Source organism: Carcharodon carcharias, chromosome 10 (genome assembly GCF_017639515.1).
Source record: "Carcharodon carcharias isolate sCarCar2 chromosome 10, sCarCar2.pri, whole genome shotgun sequence".
NCBI classification, from domain to species: Eukaryota; Metazoa; Chordata; class Chondrichthyes; order Lamniformes; family Lamnidae; genus Carcharodon; species Carcharodon carcharias.
Window position 1 is genome coordinate 138,570,434 of NC_054476.1, and position 25,433 is coordinate 138,595,866.

Sequence of the window (25,433 nt, forward strand, 5' to 3'; positions counted from 1 at the left end):
AGAATGTCTGACTCCTGTCTGGATGAGGGCAACTCGCTTGCACTCTGTGATCAGGGTCATATCATTGAGACGCAGCCATGAAACTTTAGGAGCATCTGATCCTTTGTCCACCTTCAACACCTGAGCCCTTCAGGAGTACAGCATCACTCGTCACAGTTGGGAGCCAAGCCCACCTTAAAGGTGCTGAGAGCACACAGAGAGAATGACAAAACTCTGTGACACCTGCCCACTACATTCTGGCAGCAATGAGAAGTACCATCGGGATGCAGGCATCAGTAATGTGTCCAGGGAGTGTGAGGCTGGACCATCACTGTGGTCTGAAGGCTACACAGAGCACAGGGAAAAGGCCCTGGACTGAGACACCTGCCTTTATCTTCTGCAGAAAGGTTTCACATCTGAATGACACAAACACTACTCATCAGAACAAGGAGCCATAGGCAGGGATACATTCTTGGGAACTTATTGACAATAGCTAACATTATGTACAAGTGATTAACACCCATGCCCAGGCTGTAGTTTACTTGGTTGTGTCAAAAGAGTTAATTCTTCTTAACTTTCCTAACCCTGCCGCTAGGTCTTGGTGCTCCCCAGACATCCACAGCGGTGGTGGAGGCAGCCTGCTGACTTCGATGTCCTGTCTGTGATGACTTTGGCAGGCGTCCTCTGGAGGGCCGAGACCTGGAGGGCCCCAGCCTGCTTTCAGGGTCGTGCTGTGTGGCAGTGGGACCTTCAGCCTGTGGAGCTAGAGCTGCTGAGGTCACAGGAAGAGGGGATTCAGATGGGCCAGACACTCTCGGAGTCACCTGGATGAAAGGCCCTGGGATATGTACCTGCTGATCCTCTTCATTATGCATGCCCGATGGCACCAGGCTGAGTCCTTGAGCAGCAGGAATAGCTGGAGTGAGATCGAACTGCCCAGCACCCCTCTCGCTTACACACTGTTGGAGGCCAACTATGGCATCTGCGATGGAGGTGAACCCGTGCAGCAGTGTAGGAGTGACGTCGTGGACCAAGGTCTCCATGGCGGCCACCATTCTACCAGAGTTGACCTCAGTGCATTGGCATGCCGGTGCTATCACCTGAAGACAGACGGACTCCTCCATCGTGCTTTGCAACCTGAAGGTTGCAGCGGACATCCCTTCCTGATGTTCCCAAGCTTGCCTTTGCAGCTCCAGCAACTGTGACATGACCAAGTCCAGAAGCTCGTCATCTGACTCAGACTCAGTAAATTTCTGGCTGGGACCGGGATAGCCCCTGCCGCTGCCTGCTATGGATCAGACAGTGCGATGTGCTCACCAGATTGTAATCCTGAGGCTATTCTAAAGCTAGGTCCCACCAAGGTGTGTGTCTCTGCACTGGTGGAGGGTGTGGGTGAGTGTTGTGATGGGACTTTAAGGAGGGTGCTTCCAGATTCCTCTTGAGAGATTTCTTCAGGACTTGATTAGCAGCCCTGGGTCATGGACTCTGTCGGCTGTTTCCCAGATGTGCCTGCGGAAGCAAGAGGAGATAATTAGTGCACGGCAGTGGCCTGTGAAACAGCACACATCACTTGTGGCATGGTTGTCTGATGGATGTTGCACTGCTGGGTACTCGGTAGAGCAGCGCCGACCTCACCATCAGCAAAGGACTGGTCCAGATCCTTGCTGGCCAACTGGATGGCTCTGATTTCAAAGTCCATGAGGACCTTGGTTACAGACATTCCTCTGCCAGTTTGCGACATCTCCCTCTTGTTGTGTGCCAGCTTGTCCTGCATGAATAGAGATGTGGAAAGTGTAAGAAGGATGCCTGCCAGGCCAGATGATAAGTATGCCTGGCCTGATGGGTGGTGACTGGTCCCATGGATGGGATGAGGAGAATGATGGTGAGTGTGAGAGAGTGAATCGTGATGTCCCTTGAACTGGCAGTGAGTGATGGCCCTGTGGATGTGTGATGGGTTTGTGAGTGTGAGAGTTGAGAGTGATGAGAAGAGTGGCAGAATGGAGGAGATCATTCATCCTCTTACAGCACTGGGTGGCTGTCCTCTTCTAAAGGGCGTTGGCCCCTGCCTCCCAAGCCTGGTTGGTCACGCCACTACCCATCCTGCAGCCAAAGTGGGAGTAGAGGACATCCTGACAGAACTCCTTGACGTCCAAAAGGCGTTCCAGTGACTAAACCTGGCGGGTGCAGCCTATTTGCCTTTCATGGACATCTTCCCTGCAGCGATTGTGGGCTAGAAGCACTGAGAAGCACTACGTGCAGCTGGACTTTAAATCGGGCGCCCAGCGTGATGAAGCTGCGAGGTGCTGGCGGGCAGGCGAATGAGAGCCCACCCACCATGGAAATGGCATGTTTGCTGGGAATGCATAATTAATGTGGGTGTGGGACGATACGGTGTGAAAAGCCGCCGTCGCGACCGGTGGGTAAAATGTCCTTTTACCCGCCGGTACCGCACTTAGTGCAAATCTAGGACGATTCCGCCCCTGGTCTCTACAAACACAAATCCTTAACGATGGCAGGGCAAATTGTATGGTTGTCAAAAAAGCACATGGGGTTATTTGGGTTTATATAGAGAGAAATAAAATATAAAAGCAAACAGAGTTGTTAGAATTTTATAGATCGCTGGTTAGGTCTCTGCTGGAGTGTTGTGGACAATTCTGGGCACCATACTTCAGGAAAAATGCAAAGGCTTTAGAAAGAATATAGAAGAAATTTGCCATGATGTTGCCAAAGATGAGGGGCTTCAGTTACTCTGGAGAGGTTGGAAGCCTGCAGCTGGTAATAGGAGCGTTGGGCTGGGAGGGGGGAGGGGGGCAGGGTGGGGGCAGGGTGGAGGCGGCATTTCATTCCATGGAGTTGTCTGGTTCTTTGGGGTGGGGATGGAGTCCAATTCCCAATCAGGGGCTCTTTGGATGGGGTAGCTTTCTGATGGAGGTGGGGAATCTGATCCCAGGGAAGGATAGTTTTCAGGACCGGGGGGAGCATTTCCGCTCCTCGTGGCCCACAAGCAGTGCTTTAAGGGCACTTACCTTTTCCTCAATGCTGTCTCACCTTCCCTGAGCTAACAACCTTTTCTGAGGCCAGGGAAATTGAGCTGGCCAGGGATTAAATGTGAGGTTCCTTGCCTCATAAAAATAATTAAATGGCCTACCTGCCTGCTGGGAGTGGCTTGGCTGGCACACCCCTGACCCCCAGCCACCATTGTCATGCCTCCATTAAATCTGGAAATGGGCAGGATGGAAACTAGTTGGGATCAAATTTGAGATTTTAAAACTATTTACCTGTCACCTGACTCCAACCCACCAATTTTTAGGGGTTAAAATTCATTCCATTGCCTCTAGACAAAGGGGGAGATTTTAACTTGGGCGAACAGATGAGACTGAGTGCTGGTGAGAGAGTGGTTAAATGGGAAAAATTTCTGTGCACGTTGGGAAGCCGGCTTCAACTGCTGTCTTCAAGGTTTTACTGAGGCAGGACAAGGGCAGGCAGCCAACACATTCCCAGCAGGTAGTTTGCATTGTAAATATGTTAATGAGGATGGAGGCCTCAGATTTAAATATGTAAATATGTTAATGAGGATGGAGGCCTCAGATTTAAATATGTAATATGTATGGCCTCGGAGTTAGCCTGCCTTACAGGTTTGACTGGGGTTGGTCATGTTTCTCAGCCTTGGGAAACCCGGCAGCTGCAGCAGGGTGTGGACGACCTTGGGGAGGCATTCCCTGTGGACCGGAAGAAACAGGATTGCTTCCTTCCAGCCCTCAAACTCCCCCATGATTGATCCCAGCAATGGCAAACTGATTTTTACAGATTTCCTGCACACTTTCCTCACTCACGCCTCTGCAGTTCCCAGTGTGTCTGTGTTAAAATTCCCCCAAAGCCCACAAAATGTCAGCTGAAATGCAACACTCCACACAGCAGAGATTGTTTACTTAAATACATTTGTACTAGCAACGGAAACAACTATTTTTGCTCCATGAGTTCTTATGATCGAGAATGCACTGCCTGAAAGTGTGTGGAAGCCTTTCCAAAGGGAATTGGACTTTGACTCAGATTTTTGTCCCCGGTTTGGGTTGGCCGAGTTGGGAGATTTCTTGGCTCAGTGACCCAATCTTTAAAAATGGTTGCCTGAAGGTTGCGGATTGAAAAACAAGTCAGTGTGGGGGACCCTGGAATAAGCGCAGAGGCTACCGGATGCAGAGGTGGGCTGGGCATAAGGCCAGCCTCCATGCTCTGGCACAGTGTTTAGAGAGATAAAAAATAATAATTAAACAAAAAACATTCCTCCAGCCCTCACCCCTCACTCCTCCCCTCACACTCCCTATGCCCACTCCATGCCAACCTGTGCCAACCCTTGCCCCTCTACCCAACACCCATAGACCCCCATATCTCATATGCCAACTTAGTACCTCAATCCAACCCGTGCACCCCACCCACCACCCTTTGCCCTGAACCCCTCCATGCCAACTCACCTAGTTTACATGGATAGTTCCTTGACAGCTTTGACACTTCCTGGACAGGTTTGACAGCTGAACAGCTCTTTGACAATTGGACCGTTCTTCAGCTAGATAGTTCCAATGAGTTTGTGTGTAAAAAATGTGTAATCATGTTAGCTTTTAACAACCCCAAAGGGGTACCTTACCTCTCCAAAAGGGTACCTTACCTCTCCAAATGCATCCACCAAGTTCAGACCTCCTCTTTCCTGTTTTAATCTGCACACTCCGAATTCCACACTCCTGTTCTTCCAAAATTCCATTTCAGTGGAGGCAGCTGATGATTTAAATACCCAGCTGCCTCCGCAAATTGCGCATGCGTGAACACCGTCTGACTCCAGTCTTGCCCCCGCGAAGATGGGAAATTCCAGATTCAGGAGCGAGATTTAGAATTTATGGCCATTTCCGGGATTCTCGCCACAACAGAGAGCCTCTTCATCATGGCGAAAATCTGGGCCTTGGTATCATCCGGCACACTACCAACCGGAATTCTCTAGTCACCAGAATTTCTGACGTCTAGATTTTTTTTAAAAGCCAGTCACTTTCAATAATCAGATAATACATTCATTAAAAAAACTAATAATAATAACAGTAGATTATAAATCTACATAAGTTGTTCTGTGTCTTTACATTAAAATGATTAAATTATTAGGTCTGTTTTGGTTTTGTGACTGAACAAAGATACACCACTCAGAGCAACTGTCAGTGAACTGACAGCACAAAGCTAGTCTGCAACTAATAGCTCGATTTTTACTGTGTTGCCCTGCTGTGCTGGGCTCTTGACTGCCCTGCTGCTTCCCCTCTCCCCTGAACCCCTCAAAGACAGAGTAGCACCTTGTCTTGTGTTTGGAGTAATGTAACTCCCAGTTAACCAGTATTTTGGACTGACCGGCACTGCCCATTCCCAGAGCATGCTAGATAACAAAGATTTTACTCTACTTGAAAAGAGAAATTTGCGAGGCCGTGGGTAAAGAGGAGAGTTGGAGTAACTGGAGAGATCAGAGTCCTTCTGTGCCATATGATTGATAATTCTAACTTACAATCCCATAGCACTTCATATGCACAGAAAGATATTTCATGCACTGTATAAACTACAAGATGAAAAGGGGCATAAGGAAGAAGGAGAGGGGCAACAGAACCAAGATTACAGAACCAACTGATTCCTAAACCATTAATCAACAGAGAGAGATAATGCACTGAAGAGAAAGCACTAGAATATTTAATACTCACAGGACATGTTGCATTGCTGAAGCTGTCTTTGTGACTTTACACAGTTGAGACATATTTCTTACAATTGAGAAAATTCCAGAACTCATTTGCTGGCTGTCCTTCAGATCAAATATCGTCTTAATTTCCTCACCGTACTGCACCAGTGCAAATTCACACTAGAACAGAAAGCAAATGTTAATTTCTGTGACCACCTAAAATTGGTGCCTAATACGTTGAAAATTATTATTCTCAATCTGGTTTAAGGTAATAAGATCACTTATACAAAACCAAAAAAAAATTGAGGATGCTGGGAATCTGAAATAAAACATAAAATGCTGAAAATTATCGACAGGTCAAGCAGCATCTGTGGAGAAGAAAACAGTTAGCTAGTGAAGTTTTCTCAGCCCAACGGTAGCAGGCTGGGGGGCAGGGGGGTGGTTGCTGATAAAATGGTGGGGATCAGGGTCAGGACAGGGGGTATGGGTTAGCTGCCCATCAAATGGAGGAGGGCAGCAAATTTAACTAATTAAGGGCCCTATTAGGGTGATTCTCCAGGACCCAGTATTTTATCAGTGATGGAGCACACCCCCATCAAGTGGGGAGGCTGCCAGCTTGATTGAGGTGGCCTCCCTGTAGCTATCCAGGAGGCCAAAGCTGGAGGCTCCTTGCCTCAAAAAGGTGCCAGGCCCCAAAAGGCCATTCTGAAGGGCCCAACTGCTTGGCCCCTCTGATTTAAATATTTCACTTCCCTCTCTTGAAAATTGAGACACCATCTCAGTCCCTGAGCTTCTTCAGAGCAGCACCCAGCTCTCCTGCTGGGGATGTCAAGGCTTCAGAGCTGCCTGCCCTCTGATTGGGCCAGCAGCATCTACATCCCACCTGCTGTCCTTAATTGGATGGCCAGTCCAGAGGTGGCGAAGTAGGAGGCTGCCTCCAGTAAAATTGCAGAGTGGGTCCCACTGCCGGAAAGGACGTGCTCAGGATCCTCAATTGATCCTGATAGCGGGGTCCTGAAGCCTGCAATAAAATCCTGTCCAATGTTTCAGGTCAATGGCCTTTCACCAGAATTGGAAAAAGTTAGAGAAGTTTCAGGTTCCTACAAATAAACAGGCAGGGAAAGGGATTAGGGAAGGGAAAGGCTATATATGCAGGAAGTGTCACCAGCTGCAGAAACTTGAGTTCCAAGTTACAGAGCTTGAGCAGTGGCTGGAGTCCCTGTAATGCATCCGCAAGGCTGAGGATTACGTGGATAGCATGTTTAGAGAGGTGGTCCCATCGCAGCTAAGATGTACAAAGGGAGGGGATGGGTGACCACCAGAGTATCTAAGAGAAACAGGCAGGTAATGCAGGAATCCCCTGGGGCTATCTCGCTCTCGAACCACTTTTCCATTTTGGATACTGGTAAATGAAATAGTTCCTCAGAGGACTGAAGCAAGAGCCAAGGCCACAGGTAGCTCAGCTGCACAGGAGGGGAGGAGAAAGAGTGAAAGTGCTATAGTGGTGGGGAATTCCATAGTTAGGGGAGCTGACAGGCGTTTTTGCGGCTATTGATGTTACTCCAGGATGGTATGTATCCCCCATGATGCCAGAGTCAAGGTTTCACAGAGCGGCTGCAGGACATTCTCCTGGGGGAGGGTGAGCAACCAGAGGCCATGTTCCAATTGGGACCATTGACATAGGTAGGAAAAGGGATGAGGACCTAAAAGCAGATTTTAGGTAGTTAGGAAGGGAAATAAAAAGCAGAACCTCAAGAGCAGTAATCTCAGGATTACTCCCAGTGCCATGTGCTAATGAACATAAGAATAGGGAGATTGAACAGTTCAACACGCGGCTGGACAGATGGAGTGGGAGGGAGGGCTTTAGATTTCTGAGGCATTGGGACCAGTTCTGGGGTGGGTGGGACCTGTACAAGGAAGACGGGTTACACCTTAACAGGACTGGGACTAGTGTCCTCACTGGGAGGTTTGCTAGTGCTGTTGGGGAGGGTTTAAACTAGATTGGCAGGGGGGTGGGAACCTGAGGGAAAAACTCAGAGTGTAGAGGAGAAAAACTGGCAGTGGGAAGTAATGAAGTATCAACTGATAAGAAGGATATATCAGAGAGTTGCATCAAGGTAGATAGAATACTTGGAGAGTTTGATAGAATTAGAGCAGGCAATAGTAAGTCATTAGATGGGGTCAGAATAAGCAGGAAAGTAAAAAAGCCTAAATCAGGGCTAATGTGCAAATATGTGAATGCACGGAATGTGGTTAATAAGATTGGTGAACTGTAGGCACAGGTTGATAAATGGAATTATGATATTATTGCTATAACAGAGACCTGGCTCAAAGAAGGGCAGGACTGGGTGTTAAATATTCCTAGGTGCAAGGAGAGACAGGAAAGGAAGAAAAGAGGGGGTGAGTGACAATATTGGTTAAAGATGGCATTATAGTACTGGAGAGAGAGGATGTTCCAGAGGGGTCAAGGATAGAGTCTCTCTGACTAGAGGTAAGGAATGGGAAACATGCAATAATATTGATTGGTGTAGTATATAGACCACCAGCTAGTGGAAGGGATGTGGAGAAACAAATTTGCAAAGAAATTATGGAGATGCACAAGAATTATAGATTAATCATAATGGCGGACTTCAATTATCCAAATATAGACTAGGATAGGAATAGTACAAAAGGACAAGAGGGGCGACAGTTCCTGGAATGTGATCAAGATAATTTTCTACAGCAGTGTGTTTCCACTCCAATAAGAGGACATGCATTTTTGGGCCTGGTTCTGGGGAATGATTTGGCCCAAGTGGATCAAATATCAGTTAGAGAGCCTCTAGTGGACAGTGACCACTGTATCCTAAGGTTTAGGTTAGTAATGGAGAAGGACAGAGAATAATACAGAGCAGGGATAATTAATTGGGGGGAAGCCAACTTCGATGGGAGGAGAATGCATCTAAGTCGAGTGAGTTGGAATCAAATGATAGCAGAAAAGAATGGCTGAACAATGGGCCACCTTCAAAGAAAAAGTATTGCAGACAATGTCAAGTTATATTCAATTGAAAGGGAAATGTAGGACAAATAAATCAGAGTGCCGCGGATGACAAGAGAGATAGAGGTAAAGATGAAAAGGAAGAAGTGCGCGTAAGACAGATGTCAAGTAGAAAATACAATGGAGAATCACGCTGAATATAGAAGGACCAGAAGGGGAGTGAAGAAACTAATAAGAAAAGCAAGTAGAAAATTATCTTGATCACATTCCAGGAACTGTCACCCCTCTTGTCCTTTTGTACTATTCCTATCCCAGTCTATATTTGGAGAGAGTATGAAAAGAGGCTGGCAGCAAACAGAAAAGAGAATCTCAAGGTCTTCTATAAGCATGTAAATAATAAAGGGGTGGTAAAAGAAAGAGTAGGGCCAGATTAGGGACAAAAAAGGGAGCTTGCATATGGAGGCTAGAGAAATAGCGGAGGTGTTGAACGAGTACTTTGCATCTGTCTTTACAAAGGAAAAACTTGCTATCCAGGCCAATGTGAGAAAGAAGGTACACTAGAAAAGTTTACAATGGAGAGGAAGGAGGTGTTGGAAAGGCTATCTTTACTTAAAATAGATAAGGTATCAGGATTGGCTAAGATGCATCCAAGGGTACTGAGGGAATTGAGAGTGGAAATTGCAGAGGCACTAATAATAATCTTCCAGCCTTCCTTAGACACAGAAGAGAGGCCAGAGGACGAGAGAACTGTGAATATTACACCCTTGTTCAAAAAGTGGTGCAAGGATAAAGTCGGCAACTACAGACCAGTCAATTTGAACTCAGTGGCAGGGAAACTTCTGAAAACTACAGTAAGGATAAAACCAATAATCACTTAGACAAGTGCAGGATAAATAAGGAAAGCCGGCATGGATTCATTAAGGGAAAATCATGTTTAACTAGTTTGGAGTTTTTTGAGGAGGTAACAAAGAAGATTTATAAAGTTGATGTGGTGTATATGGATTTTCAAAAGGCATTTGATACAGTGACACACAATAGACTTGTGAGCAAAATTCTAGGTCATGGAATAAAAGGGAAAGTAGGCACTTGGATAAGAAATTTGCTGAGTGACAGGAAACAGAGTTTAGCGATAAATGGTTGTTTTTCTGATTGGAGGAAGGTTTGTTGTGGGGTTCCCCAGGGGTCAGTGTTGGGACCCTCACTCATCTTGGTATATATTAATGACCTAGACTGTGGTGTGCAGGGCATGTTTTCAAAATTTGCAGATGATATGAAGATTTGAAATGTTGTCAACTGTGATGAGTATAGTCTTGAGCTTCAAAAGGACATAGGCATGTTGGTGTATTGGGCAGACAAGTGGCAGATGGAGCTCAATGCAGTGAAGTGTGAGGTGAACCGTTTTGGTTGGAATGATATGGTGAGATGGTATAAAATAAAGGAAAACCTCTGAAGGAGGTGTAGGAACAGAGGGACCTCGGTGTACGTGTACATACCTTCTTGAAGATGTCAGGAAATGTTGAGAGAGCAGTTAATAAAGCATATAGTATCTTAGGCATTATTAATGGGGGCACTAAGTAAAGAGTAAGGAGGTCATGGTGAACTTGGATAAGACACCAGTTAGGCCTTGTCTAGAGTACTGCACCCAGATGATCCATCTCGGCCACTTCCTGAGGTCACAGATGCCAGTCTTCAGCCAATTCGATTCACTCCATGTGATATCAAGAAATGGCTGAAGGCACTGGATACTGCAAAGACTATGGGCCTTGACAATATGCCAGCAATAGTACTGAAGACTTATGCTCCAGAACTTGCCATGCCCCTAGCCAAGCTGTTCCAGTACAGCTACAACACTAGCATCTACCCAGCTATGTGGAAAATTGCCCAGGTATGCCCTGTGCACAAAAAGCAAGACAAATCCAATCTAGCCAATTACCAAAACAAAAACAGAATTACCTGGAAAAACTCAGCAGGTCTGGCAGCATCGGCGGAGAAGAAAAGAGTTGACATTTCGAGTCCTCATGACCCTTCAACAGAAGGGTCTGTTCTGTTCTGTTGATGGGTCATGAGGACTCGAAACGTCAACTCTTTTCTTCTCCACCGATGCTGCCAGACCTGCTGAGTTTTTCCAGGTAATTCTATTTTTGTTTTGGATTTCCAGCATCCGCAGTTTTTTGTTTTTGTTTTTATCTAGCCAATTACCACCGTATCAGTCTACCTTCCATCATCAGTAAAGTGATGGAAAGGGTCATCAACAGTGCTAACAAGCGGCACTTGCTTAGCAATAACCTGCTCACTGAAGCTCAGTTTGGGTTCTGCCAGGGCCGCTCAGCTTCTGACTTTATACAGCCTTGGTTCAAACATAGACAAAAGAGCTGAACTCTCGAGGTGAGGTGAGGTGAGGGTGATTGCCCTTGACATCAAGGCAGCATTTGACTGAGTGTGGCATCAAGGAGCCCTAGCAAAACCAATACCATCTAGAAGGACAAGGAGAGCAGATAGATGGGAACGGCACCACCTGGAAGTTCCCCTCCAAGTCGCTCATCATCGTGACTTGGAAATATATCACCGTTCCTTCACTGTCGCTGGGTCAAAATCCTGGAACTCTCTTCCTAACAGCACTGTGGGTGTACCCACACAACATGGACTGCAGCGGTTCAAGAAGGTAGCTCAACACTACCTTCTCAAGGGCAATTAGGGGTGGGCAATTACTGCTGGCCCAGCCAGCAAAGCCCACTTCCCATGAATGAATAAAAAATAAGTTCTGGGCACCATACTTGAGGATGTGAAGGGATTGGAGAGCATACAGAGGAGATTCACAAGAATGATTCTAGGAATGAAGAACTGTAGCTATGAGGATAGATTGGAGAAGTTGGGACTGTTTGCCTTGGAGAAAAGAAGGCTGAGAGGAGACTTGACAGAGGTATTCAAGATCCTGAGGGGTATGGACAGAGTAAATAGTGAGAAACTTTTCCCACCCAGGAGAACATCAAGAACTAGAGGGCACAGGTTCAAAATAATTGGCAAAAGGAGTAATTGTGACATGAGGAAAAGATTTTTCACCAAGAAAGTGGTTGGAGTCTGGGGCAAACTTTCTGAAAGGGTGCTGGAGGCAGGTTCGATTGAGGTATTCAAAAGGGAATTGGATTACTACCTGAAAAGAGAGAACGTGCAAGGTTACGGGGATAAGACAGGGAAGTGACACTGGGTGGAATGTTCTTTCAGAGAACCAGTGCAGTCTCAATGGGCTGAATGGCCCTTTCTGCACTGTAATGAAACTGTGATACTGCGATGATGAATTGAATGTGGAGGCTGCTGCAAGGACAAGAGGAACCCTATTGTAGTTAAGAGTGAAAGGGTGAGAGTAGAAGTGCAGGTTCATTTATAAATATCATTTATAAACAACTTTGTGAAACAGTGATAGAAAAAGAAAATTCTGGAAATACTCAGCAGACCAGGCAGTATCTGTGGAGAGAGAAATTCATGTTTCAGGTAGATTACCATTTGTCTGACCAAGTCAGAATGGCTCGTAACTTGGAGGGGAACTTGCAGGTGGTGGTGTTCCCATGCATCTGCTGTCCTAGATCTTCTAGGCGGTAGTAGTCGTGGGTTTGGAAGGTGCTGTCGAAGGAGCCTTGGTGAGTTGCTGCAGTGCATCTTGTAGATGGTACACACTGTAGCCACAGTGCACCAGTGATGGAGGGAATGAGTGTTTTAGGTGATGGATGGGATGCCAATGAAATGGGCTGCTTTGTCCTGGATGTGTTTGAGCCTTTTGAGTGTTGTCAGCCAGGCAACTGGGACATACTCCATCACACTCCTGACTTGTGCCTTGTGGATGGTGAACAGGAGTCAGCAGGTGAATTACTCACCGCAGAATTTCCAGCGTCTGACCTGCACTTGTAGCCATGGTAGCTGTATGCTAGTCCAGTTAAGTTCCTAGTCAATGATAACTCCCAGGATGTTGATGGTGAGGGATTCAGCGATGCTAATGCTGTTGTATGTCAAGGGGAAATGGTGAGATTCTTTGTTGGAAATGGTTATTGCCTGGCACTCGTGTGGTGCGAATGTTACTTGCCACTTATCTGCCCAAGCCTGAAAGGCAAGTCTTGAACCATGCAGGAATGGAATGATTCATTATCTGGAGAGTTACAAATGGAACTGAACATTATGCAATCATCAAAACATTGTCACTTCTGACCTTATGATGAGGGGAAGGTTATTGATGAAGCAGCTGACGATGGTTCAGTCTAGGGCATTGCCCTAAGGAACTCCTGAAGTGGTGCTTGGGGTCAGAGATATTTGCCCCCCAACAACCACAACCACCTTCCTTTGACCAAGGTATGATTCCAGCTAATGGAGAGTTTCTCCCCTAATTCCCATTGATTTCAAATTTGCTAGGAGACCTTGATGCCACACTTGGTCAAATGCCTTGATGTCAAGAGCAGTTACTCTCAGCTCACCTCTGAAGTTCAGTTCTTTAGTTCATATTTGGCCAAGGTTCTAATGAGGTCAGGTGCTGAGTGGCCCTGGCAAAACCCAAACCGAGCATTGGTGAGCATGTTTTGGGGAGTAAGAGCTCCTTGATAGCACTGTCAATGAGACCTTTCATCACTTTGCTGGTGATTGAAAGTACACTGATGGCAGTAATTGACTGAGTTGGATTTGTTCTGCCTTTTGTGTGCCGCTGTTTCTTTTAATATCTGGTACCTATTTGATTCTTTTATAGTAAGCATTTTATATTCATCTGTTTTGAATTGCATTTGTCATTGACTGGCCCAGGTTCCTAAAAGATTCCAATGCCTTTGACAGCTTTCATCATTTACCTCAAGGCACCTTTTCCAAATGTTTTTTGTTATGCTTATAACAAAGTCCTTTGCTTTCTGGAAATCAGCTGCATCGATGCTTCCCGATCCATCCAGAACGATTGCAATCTCTGTGCCTGCAGAAACACAAACACTAAATCAGTAATATTGAAATCAACCATGGATTACCTCAGCTTAGCTCTGAGAAGCATCATATCCCAATTTCAAACTTTCAGATGTGAAGATGCTTTAGATAGGAATTGATGATGCTGAAATAAGAACTGAAAGTGCTAGAAACTTTCAGCAGGTCTGGCAGCATCTGTGGAGGGCAGAACAGAGGCTGGAACTTTATCAAAGTGCAGGAAGTGCTGGGGACTGTAAGTTGCACCAAGATGCACAGCAGGACCCTGTGTGGCTTTTTACCAGCGGCAGGGCTGCTGGCCAATTTAGGATGGCAGCCCACCTCCCAGAACTGCAGGCCCAATCAGCTGGAAGGCAGCTTGGTAGTGCAACCAATAGTGGTGGCTGCTGGTGATGTTGCGTGAAGAAGAAGAGAACTTCTCCATGTTGAGGCACCCTCAAAGGCAAGGCAATTTTTCTTATGTGCTGTGCCAAGGCTAGTCAGGCAGGCACCGGTGATTGTGGTGGTGGCAGGGAGGGGGGAGGGAATTGCACCCTCCAGCATGTGCTGGAGCCATGGAGACAGCCATTGTCGCCAGTAGGTGAGGTCTTCTGTGGGCTATGGAGTGGCCATAAAGAAGGGGTCCTCATGGAATCCACTAGGAGGCTGCCAGAGTTTAACTGGTTGTCTCCCCACTCTCATCAGCCCCTCTCCACATTGGTACAATGCTGGCTGGGTGGGAATTGGGCCTTAATTGGTTTAATTGACTGCCCACTTCCGGGCAGTGGGCAGCTACATCTCCAGCGGGCTGGTAAAATACATCCCAGAGTTAATGCTTCAGGTCTGTGATCTTTTATCAGGACTCAGAAAAGTTCAAAATTTAATAGGTTTCGAGCAAGTGAAGGCCAGAAGGGTGAGAGCAAAAAATCAAAAGAAAAGCTCTATGATAGGGTGGAGAAATTAAGTGACAAAAAGGTTTCATGGTGAAAAGCCAAAGGTAGTGACAATGGGATAAGAACAAAAGAAAATGAGAGAGAAATAAGGGAAGGGAAAAAAACAGCTAAAGGAAACAATTAAGAGTAGGGTTTATGATTTAAAATGATTGCATGCAACATTGAGTCCAGAGGCTGTAGAGTATCCACTCAAAAGATGAGGCGTTATTTCTTGATGATACTTATGTAATTACCATCCAGCCACCTGAGTTCCAGCTTTATTTGCATTGGGCTTTAACTGATCATCATCTGTAAGTTATACGGGTATCATCTACAGTGGAATTTCCATCGTCTACAATAATGGGTGGAAATTAGAAACTGTCGACTAATCAAGAGTCCCCAATGTTTGGTTTTATGCATAATCCTAGGCATGAGACTGAAGACAGCTAAATACAGGGACTGTAGCATCATTTGAATTTGGTTTGTGAAATTGAATTACGCCACACAGAAGGGGATCAGTGTTAGCAGGCTCATCATTAACCATGTAGATTGTCAATTCTTTGTCCCATGAAATTTCAGGTGGGTAATTTGTAAATAGGGAACTCGAATGCAGGTAATTGAATTTTGTGTTATCTGTGCCAGGACTCCTGCAAGGTAACTCTCAAAACATGGAAAGTTGATATTCGAGGTGTTTCAGACTTAAAGTTACGAATGATGACATCAACTCAAGTCAGAATCCACTGCTGACATAAATCATGCTGGAGATGGCGGAAATGGTGGAGGATGATCCATTGAATATGGAGGCTGGTGTGGTTCTGGGAGTGAGGGAAAGAGGCGAGAGCAGAGGTTTGGGAAGTGGGACAGACACAGTTAAGAGTGCTGTCAACCACAGTGGAGGCAAATCCTCAGATAAGGCAAAATGAAGACATTTCAGAAGTACTGATATGAAAGGTAGCATCCAGAGTGATGCCACCACCAAGTAAATCTTCCCTTCCCCACCCCTTTCAACGTTCCAAAGGGAGCATTACATTTGAAACAATTTGGTCCAATCATCTCACGCCCCAGCATGGGATGTCTGCTGACAATTGCTTGGAAGGCCTACTGACAAATTCCTGAATTGGGAAAGAGCTGAAGGGTCTGCCCTTCCACCTTAAATGAATTCGCAGAGAAGTAAAGGAAAAAAGGGGTAGGGGGAAATGGAGCCCTACTTGTCGAGGGAAAATTTGCTCATCCTAAGCTGAGTCACTTAAGACCAGAAGGCTGATCAGAAAATGTTAATATCGATAGTGTGGTGTATTTTGACCATTTTCTTTGTTTTCAAAAGGAATTTGTATGTGAACAAAAGCAAGGGGAAATTTAAATACTATCATCGCTGAACAATTATTTATTGTATGTAAGATAAAGCAACTTTACAAATAGTAAACACCGCAAATGGGCTTGAATAGTATGCACCTCCTCCAACAAGATCTACCTCCAAAAGCATTCACCATAATTAGGATCTACCTTATTTTATTAAAACGGTTTTCAGAAAAAAATAGCAAAAGCGTTAGTTCAGGTGGCAATGTGCAGAAGATCCTATATCCAATGCAGATCAGAATGGATTCCATTTGTTCTGATCCAGGTTATGTTATTATATTACTAAATATTGGACAGTACAGGGGCACTTCTAAATGTAAAAGGCTTTTTAAATTATTTATTATTACTGTTTTAATATTTACCAGAATGACCAACATCACATTGAGGTGACATTGAACTATGGCCATTATGAGCTTCCACAAGTATATAAAAAGGAAGAGAGTTACTAACCATTGGTCCCATAGAGGATGAGACTGGGGAATTAATAATGAGAAACAAGGAAATGGTGAGACCTTGAACAAGTATTTTTTATCTGCCTTCACAGCAGATGAGATGACATGAAATGCTTCCAAAGAATAGTAGAAAATCAAAGGACGAAAGGGAGGGAGGAACTTAAAACAATCACTATTACTAGAGAAAAAGTACTTGGAAAACTAATGGGACTGCATCCTAGAGTCTTAAAAGAAGTGGCTGCAGAGATTGTGGATACATTGGTTGTGATCTTCCAAAATTCCCTAGAATCTGGAAAGGTCCCAACCATTTAGAAAACCATAAATGTAACACCTCTATTAAAGTAAGGGGAGAGACACAAAGTGGGAAATTATAGGTCAGTTAGACTAAAATCTGTCATTGGGAAAATGCTGGAATTTTTATTATTATTTGGAATTAGCAAGGAAGCAGTAGCAGGATATTTAGATCATAATACAATCAAGAGGAGTCAATATGATTTTATGAAAGGGAAATTATGTTTGACAAACTTATTAGAGTTCTTTGAAAATGTAACAAGCAGGGTGGATAAAGGGGAACCAATACATGCAGTGTATTTGGATTTCCAAAGGTGTTCAATAAGATGTCACACAAAAGGTTACTACTCAAGAGCTTATGGTATTGATGACAATATGTTAGCATGGATAGAGGATTTGCTAACTAACAGGAAACAGAGAGATGGGATAAGTGGGTAATTTTCGGGTTGTAACTAGTAACTGTAACTGTAACTAGTGGAGGGCCAAAGTTGCTCAATTATTTATAATCTATATTAATGACTTGGATAAGGAGACTGAGTGCACTGTAGCCAAACTTACTGACAATAGGTAGGAAAGCAAATTGCGAAGAGGACACAACAGGTTGGAAAAAAGATAAAGACAGATTAAGTGAGCGGGCAAAAATTTGGCACATGGAGTATAATGTGGGAAAATGTGAGGTTGTCCACTTTAGTGGGACAAAGAGAAAAACAGAATATTATTTAAATGGAGAGAAACTGCAAAATGCTGCAATATAGAGGGATCTGGGTGTCCTCATACATAAAGCACAAAAAGTTGGCATTCAGGTACAGCAAGTAATTAGGAAGGCAAATGGAATGTTAGCCTTTATTGCAAGAGGGATAGAGTATAAAAGTAGGGAAGTTTTGCTACAATTGTACAGAACAGTGGTGAGATCACACCTAGAGTACTGTGCTCAGCTCTAGTCTCCTTATTTAAGGAGGGATATGCTTGCATTGGAAGCAGTTCAGAGGAAGTTCTCAAAGTTGATTCCTGGCATGAAGGGATTGTATTATGAGGAAAGGCTTGTGGTATCAGAGTTCAGTAATGTAAGGGTTAATGTGGGACTGGGGAACAGTACCACCCACATTATGATGAATAGAGTCACATGGAAGTAGGAGAATATAGGAGTGGGTCTGGTAGAAGTTGCTATGGAGACAGCATCTAGTTAGGACTGTATCCTGTATATATGTATATAGTTATGTGTTATTAATAAACAATTACTGTTCAACCATTCAAACCTCTAGACCTCTTCATGTGACAATGTACAACTTTACAACATGGTGACAATAGGTGAAGGACTCCAAAATCCCTAAGAATGAAGAAGCAAAGAAGCTGCAGTCTGACTTGAGAGAAGTGCACCTAACTTGAAGACCTCGAATACATAGCTAGAGCTCACCTAAGAAGCTCCATTACAGGCTTGGGGACTGAAGGGCAGAGGAAAGATCCACTGTGCAGCATAAAAGGACTCCACCAGAGCACATGGAGGTCTGTTGCGAGACCTAATCGAATGCAGAGTCAAAGTACATAGCTTTATCACAAAAGGATGAGCAAACTCCAAAAAAAAAAGGCTGAAATTAGCTTTTAAATTTGGCATGATAATCTTTGGAAAGATGCGCAAGTCCAAAACCTCAAGACATGCAAAGGATCCCATGTAAATGAGTCACACCAAGATGAATTCTAACAATGCTTCTTGGGAGAAATTAAGGATCCCAGATTCACATTTTGGAATGCTGAATATCTGTAAATGGTCACCTCACGAATTTCAAATTAGACACAGGAACCAGTGTATCAGTCCCGTTGGATCAGGAAATGTGGCCAGTGAAACAATGTCTGAAGCCATCTACAACACAGTTATATGGACCAGGAGGCATCAAGCTCCAGGTCAAAGGTACATTGCAAGCAATGCTCCAATATGAAAACTAACAAATATGAGAGACATTATATCTGCTCCACAACCAAGAATTTTCTCTCCTGAGCAAGAAAGTCTGTGTTGACTTCAAACTCATCCAAAAAATTGGCAAGATTAACCAGCATAGATCTGATTCCAATTTTAAAAAGAATTTTCCAAACTTTTCACTGGGCTGTGGCGACTGGAGGCTGCATACAACTTAACACTGAGAAATAATGCCAAACCTGCATGCTTGTTTATACCACATAACGTACCGCAACCGCTTATGAAGCAAGTACAACAGTAAATTGACGGGATGACCAAGATGACGGTCATCTCCTGCAACTACAATTGCAGCAGATGCCTCTTCAACAGGACTACTGGCAGTTCTGTTCCAAGAGCCGCTGGATGGATGCTGCTGACCAGTATATCATGCAACTAGGAGGCTGTCAGACACAAAGATGTGGTTTGCAGCTATTGAGAAAGAGGCCCTCGCAGTAACATAGGCTTGTAAAAAATTCTCCGATTATATTGGTGGGCTGAAAGTGATCATCAAAACTGATCACAAATCACTAGTCTCACTATTGGATGAGAAATAACTCGCCAGGATGTCCGCTCCAGAATTCAAAGATTTCGCTTGCATCTCTTGCACATTGCATACAAGACAGTCTACATGCAGAGGAAGCATCAAACAACTGCAGAGACACTGTCCAGGATCACAGTAGACCACACTATGCCATGCAATATCAATCTGAGCTCGACTCAAAGTCCCAATTCGCGACAACTGCCAGCGAGCTCCAGAAAGCTTCAACAGATACACCAGGAGCAGATTTGAGATGGAGAGTGTGTCCGCATCCATCAGTGCTGCCTATAAGGATGGCCCCTGCAGCATCCAGGTGACAATGTTATGAAAATTTACTTGGAACTGCAGAAACAATTCTCTGTAATTGATGATCTGCTAGTGTATGATGAGCGGTTGGTCATTCCTGTTTCACTCTGGCTGGAGATTCTACAATGAATTCACCAAGGCCACTTGGGCATCACATAACAGAGCATGAGCCCTGTCTGCAGTGTGGTGGCTGGAAATATCAAGAGCAATTGAAGAGATAATTTTAAACTGTCACGTGTGGGTGCTGCACAAACCAGTCCAGAGGGAGCTCCTTACCCCACACAATTTCCCACCAGACAGTGGGAACATTTGGGAATAGATTATTCATATACAATGGCAAGTCCTTCCTTCTCATTCTTGACCATTTCTCTTGGTGGATCGAAGTGAAGTATTTATACACAACGACCACAGGATCAGTCATTAGGTCATTGAAAGAAATCTTTGCGATCCATAGCATCCTGGACCAGGTGATATCTGACAATGGGCCACAATTTGCTAATGAATACTTTACTCATTTTGCCAGGAATTATGATTTCAACACCTCACCAGCTTCCCAAGACAATCTTACAGTGAGGCGGAAAGGGGCACGTGCACTTTTAAAACACTCTTGAAGAAAAATGACGACTTTCCAACGGCGCTTTTGACATATAGATCCACTCCACTGCAATGTGGATTAGCCCCAACTGAGCTGCTGATGGGCAGAAAACTTCACACTCAACTTCCCATGCTGCCAAAGAAATTAATCCCAGGGCTGGTAGTCAGGGACTATCAGAAGGTTCCGGACTGAGAACCGTCCTATAGACAGTGACAAGTTTCCAATTATAATAGGAGGTACCGTACCAGAAACCTGCTAAGGCGAAACAGAAGTGACAAGGTTTGGATCAGGGATCTTGCCAGAGAAGGTGCCATTGTCCTGAGGGATAAAGATCAATGGCCATCTTACTTGATACATACCCCAGAAGGCACAATCAGACGGAACAGGAGAAGTCTTCTCATTCCTTGTGGTGAACCTCCTATCATACATTTGAGTACACAAGATATAGAAACACCAAGTACCACAACTTCAACTCCAGACCAATAAAGTCAGCCCAAAGTAGTTGAGACAACACTCCTCCAAACTTGAAAAGAACACAATCTGGAAGAGTAAAGTCAGAGACTTGGGGGGAAGAAGAGATAGCATGTAAATATTATTAGAACGTAAGAACATAAGAAATAGGAACAGGAGTAGACCATTCGACCCCTCGAGCCTGCTCAATCATTCATATAAGATCATGGCTGATCTTCTTGTGTTTCAACTTCCACATTCCCATCTAACCCCAATAATCTTTGATTCCTTTGCCTAACAAGAATCTATCTACCTCTGCCTTAAAAATATTCAACGACCCCACCTCCACCACCTTCTGAGGCTAAAAGTCGCACAGCCCTCAGAGAGGAAAAATTATCCTCATCTCTGTCCTAAAGACTAGGGAAGGGTGTAGTATAAGGGTATTCAGGACTGTAAGGTTTAACGTGGGACTGGGAAAACAGTACCGCCCACATTGTGATGCAGAAAATCACATGGGAGTAGTAGAGTGTAGTGGTGTGTCTCGTAGAAGTCAACATGAAGATAGCACCTAGTCAGGACTTTATCCTGTATATATGTATATAGTTATGTGTTATGAATAAACAGTTATTGTTCAACCATACAAACCTCCTGAACTCTTCGAAAGACAATATGCATACTTACAACAACATTGAGCAGGTTGGGCCTATACTCATTACAGTTTAAAGAATGAAAGGTGATCTTATTGCAACATATAAGATTCTGAGGGGACTTGACAGGGTAGATGTTGAGAGGATGTTTCCCCTCGTGAGGAAGTCTAGGACTAGGACGCACAGTTTAAAAATAAGGGATCTCCGATTTAGGACAGAAATGAGGAATTTCTTCTCTCAGAAGGCCATTAACCTTTAGAATTTTCTACCCCAGAGTCTATCCCAGAGAGCAGTGAAGGCTGGGTCATTGCACACATTCAAGACTGAATTAGAAAGATTTTTGATATACAAGGGAGGCAAGGGTGATAGGGGACAGGCAGGAAAGTGAGCCTGCATTTAACGGTGCGCCACAGTCCCTGCCCCTTTGCAGTTGTGGTTGTGGAGGTGGGAGGGGCAGGGTGGCAGGTAGAGATCACCCAGTAGAAGAATGGCTGCCCTGCAGCTATTTAACAGCTGACTGGTTGTAAATAGACCAGAGGCTGGACTTCTGTTCCTCAGGATGTTGGCGGCTGTCCAGTACTTCAGGCCATGAGAAGGCATACCATGCTGGATTAGAACTGGTGAGTGTTTGGGGGGTCTCAGTGGCAAATCAGGCAGACCCTGGTGACAGGTGGGTGGACCAGAATTTGAGAGGCCATGCAGGGAGGGGAACCTGGACGGGATAACATCTTGCATAGGGCCCTCCAATCAGTCTAGTGGGTCAGATAAGGAGGGACCTGATCCCTGCACTCCACCAGGAAACCTGTTGGGCTGGTTCTTGGCATGGGCCTCTCTTGCCGCCATTTCAATCACAGTAGCAGGATGAGTCTCTTAAGTGTGCAGTAATTCTTTAAAAATTCATTCACAGGATATGGGCATCGCTGATTAGGCCAGCATTTATTGTCCACCCCCCTAATTGCTCACCTTCTCAAGGGCAATTAAGGATAGGCAATAAATGCTGGCCTAGCCAGCGATGCCCATGTCCCTTGAATGAATAAAAAAAATTGCCTTTAAGATGCTCAGTTCACCCACTGGTGCCACTTTGCTACTGGTAAAATTGTGGAGAGGGCAGGGCTGGGCCTGTAGGCAATGTGTATGCTGTTCCCATGTTCAAACCTGCTGGCAGGTAAGTTATATCCACCCCATGCAGTTAAAGCTGCAATCAGATCAGCCATAATCCTGTGAAAAATGGAGCAGACTTGAGGGGCCAAATAGCCTACTCCTGCTCATGTTTTTTTATGCTCTCTTGTCCTTTTGATGAAGAATGGTACCAGGTTTACAGGCAAGCTGGCTCTGGGAGGGGGAGAAGCAGAAGGGGCACGGTAAGAGACAAAGAGGGTGCTTTGTGTCATGAAATCAGGCAGAGAAAAAAATAGGTTTCAAACACCTCTAAAATAGGGAAAAGCAAAATAGTTTCCATTGTTGCCTCGATGAGGAGTATCTGAGTGGCCAGAGCCTGCATTATGACATGTCATAACTTACAAAGGGAAGTTTCTATTCTTTGGCCTGAATCTTCGGAGGTGCAGCAATCAGCATCGAATTGTCACTGTTCCTACCTTTCTGTGCCACACCAGAGCTCTGTCTTCCTGACCGGGAAAGAAATTCGATCCTGGCTTTTTTGGAAGCTGAGCATACCTTCAATCCAACTACTTCCTCGTAGCACTGGATTGTCAACGCAAGACAAGACACACCCCCTTTTTACAGCATGAGCTGCTGTGTTCTGATAAGTGTTCACTAATACACTGAAAAGATCTGGGACATTTAAACAGCTTTTCAGTCTGTTCATGAATGAGTGTCTGAGCGAATGGATGAATGTGTAGATGGGTAAGGGTGGATGACATTAGAAGGTAAGGGGTTATGGTGGCAGGTGGGTAGGGTGGCAGATGGGTAGGGTGGTGAGGTGGTCTGATCGGATTGGGGAAGTCTGGGGGTCAAGTTGGATCTGGTCAGGCTGGGGAGGAGTCAAGGTGTCAGTGTGGGGGGGTAGTCAGGTGGTGAGATTGGGTCAAGGGAGAGTCAAAGAGTTGGGTGAGTATAGTGGTGAGGTCAGGTCAGGTTTGGCCTGGTCAGCGGGAGTCAGGAGGTCGGGGGGGCAGTTGGGTGGTGAGGTCAGATCAGATCGGGTCAGGGAGTCGGGGGGGGGGGGGGGATGGTGGCACGGGGCTAGGGTGGTGAAGTCAGGTCGGGGGGAGTTCAGAGGTCGGGGAGGGACAGCTAGTCTTTGGGGGAGGTCAGGTGCTGACATTGGGTCAGGTTAGGTGGGGGGAAGGAGTTAGGGGGGTGCCAGTGAGAGTATTTGGAGCGCAGTTGTATGGTTACCCAGGAGTTAGACTAGGATTTTCCTGTCTAACATTTCCTGGGTAACCATCTAGGTAAGTAAGTCAGAACTGTCCGAAGTCTCTGACTCTAACTCAGAGTTGGAGATCTGATCAGAGGCTCTACAGCAGCAGGGAAATTGGCCATCAGCAATTCAAACTTCCCAGGCAATTCCCATGGAGTCAATGCACTGGGGCTTCTGAGGGGTTCCAACATGCATCTTGGGGGGGGTATGTCCTGTCTCTAACTATCTGGAGACCAGAAGATCTGGGCCTATATGTTTGTATATTATTTTAATCTATTAAATGTTGACATAAAAGTGTAACCAAAAGAAGTGAAAAAAAATGCACATATACATAAGACTTGCATTATACAGATTCTTAATTGCTTCTGTAGCTGTCTAAGATTAATATTATAGTAATAAAGCTGTTACTGAGGTTAGGGAGGCTCTATACCTGTAGTAGTTAGTACTTGCTTCAGCTCACAGTGTTTACTGCAAATGTGAAACAGCAACTGGCCCCTTAGAACATGCTAGGAGCTGCTGGCAAATATACAGATAATCATTAGGATGTTACCTGGGAATTCATCATCTTCCTCTTCCAACTCATTGTTGTTATTGCTGTTCTTGTTGCTTTGTTTGGCTTTTTCTGAAATGATGACAACCGTGTTATAATCAGTACCAGATCCTTTAAGCAAATGACAGATTCCCCAACAAATTCCTCAGTGTTTTACTTTCTATTTTAAACAATTTTTGTTCATGTAAACTTCATGCATTATTATCAAGAATGGAATGAGATTCCCTCTTTGCAGCGCCCCTTTAGGCTGCAGCATAAAATCCTTTACCAGTTTCTTAAACTTCCTTCTCCCAGGTTGATTCCTGTAGTGGAATGGCAGGAAACTAGGTGTGATAAATACCAACAAAACAGCAACATCTTGCATTTATAAAGGGCCTGTAATGTAGTAAAACATTCCAAGACGCTTCTTAACACGATAGATGGAAAAGCTCAATTTTAGAAGTGAGGTGAGAGTGACTGCCCTCGACATCAAGGCAGCATTTGACCGAGTGTGGGATCAAGGAGCCCGAGCAAAACTAGAGTCAATGGGAATCGGGGGAAAACTCTCTGCTGGTTGGAGTCATAACTAGGGCAAAGAAAGATGGTTGTGGTTGTTAGAGGTCAATCATATCAATTCCAGGACATCACTGCGGGAGTTCCTCAGGGCAGTGTCCTAGGCCCATCCATCTTCAGCTGCTTCATCAATGACCTTCCTTCCATCATAATGTCAGAAGTGGGGATGTTCACCGATGATTGCACAATGTTCAACTTCATTCGCGACTCCTCAGCTACTGGAGCAATCCATGTCCAAATGCAGGAAGATCTGGACAAGATCCAGGCTTGGGCTGACAAGTGGCAAGTAACATTCACACCACACAAGTGTCAATAACCATCTCCAAAAAGAGAGAATCTAACCATCACCCCTTGACGTTCAATGGCATTACCATCACTGAATCTCCCACTATCAACATACTAGGGGTTACCATTGACCCAGAAACTGAACTGGACTAGCCATATAAAACTATAAACAAAAACAGAATTACATATAAAACTATGGCTACCAGAGCAGACCAGAAGCTAGGAATCCTGTGGTGAATAACTCACCTCCTGAGTCCCCAAAGTCTGTCCACCATCTATAAGGCACAAGTCAAGAGTGTGATGGAGGACTCTCCATATGCAGCTCCAACAACACTCAAGAAGTTCGGCACCATCCAGGACAAAGCAGCCTGCTTGATTGGCACCACATCCACAAACATCCACTCCCTCCACCACCAACGCACAGTGGCAGCAGTGTGTACCATCTACAAGAGGCACTGCAGGAACTCACCAAGATTCCTCAGACAGCACCTTCCAAACTCATGACTGCTATCATCTAGAAGGACAAGGGCAGCAAACACGTGGGAACACAACCACCTGGAAGTTGCCCTCCAAGCTA

The 25,433-nt window shown here is 45.0% G+C and overlaps 1 protein-coding gene across 2 annotated transcripts in view; it reads right to left on the reverse strand.

Moving 5' to 3' along the window:
• LOC121282961 (integrin alpha-E-like) overlaps positions 1-25,433 on the reverse strand; it is a 312,306-nt gene that overhangs the window by 167,644 nt on the left and 119,229 nt on the right. For both annotated transcript variants that reach the window (XM_041196807.1, XM_041196806.1), the window contains exons 13-15: positions 24,020-24,091; positions 13,472-13,587; positions 5,700-5,854 (exon numbers count right to left, since the gene is read on the reverse strand). In XM_041196807.1, coding sequence (XP_041052741.1) covers positions 5,700-5,854; positions 13,472-13,587; positions 24,020-24,091 — 343 coding nt within the window. The remainder of the gene's footprint in view (positions 1-5,699; positions 5,855-13,471; positions 13,588-24,019; positions 24,092-25,433) is intronic.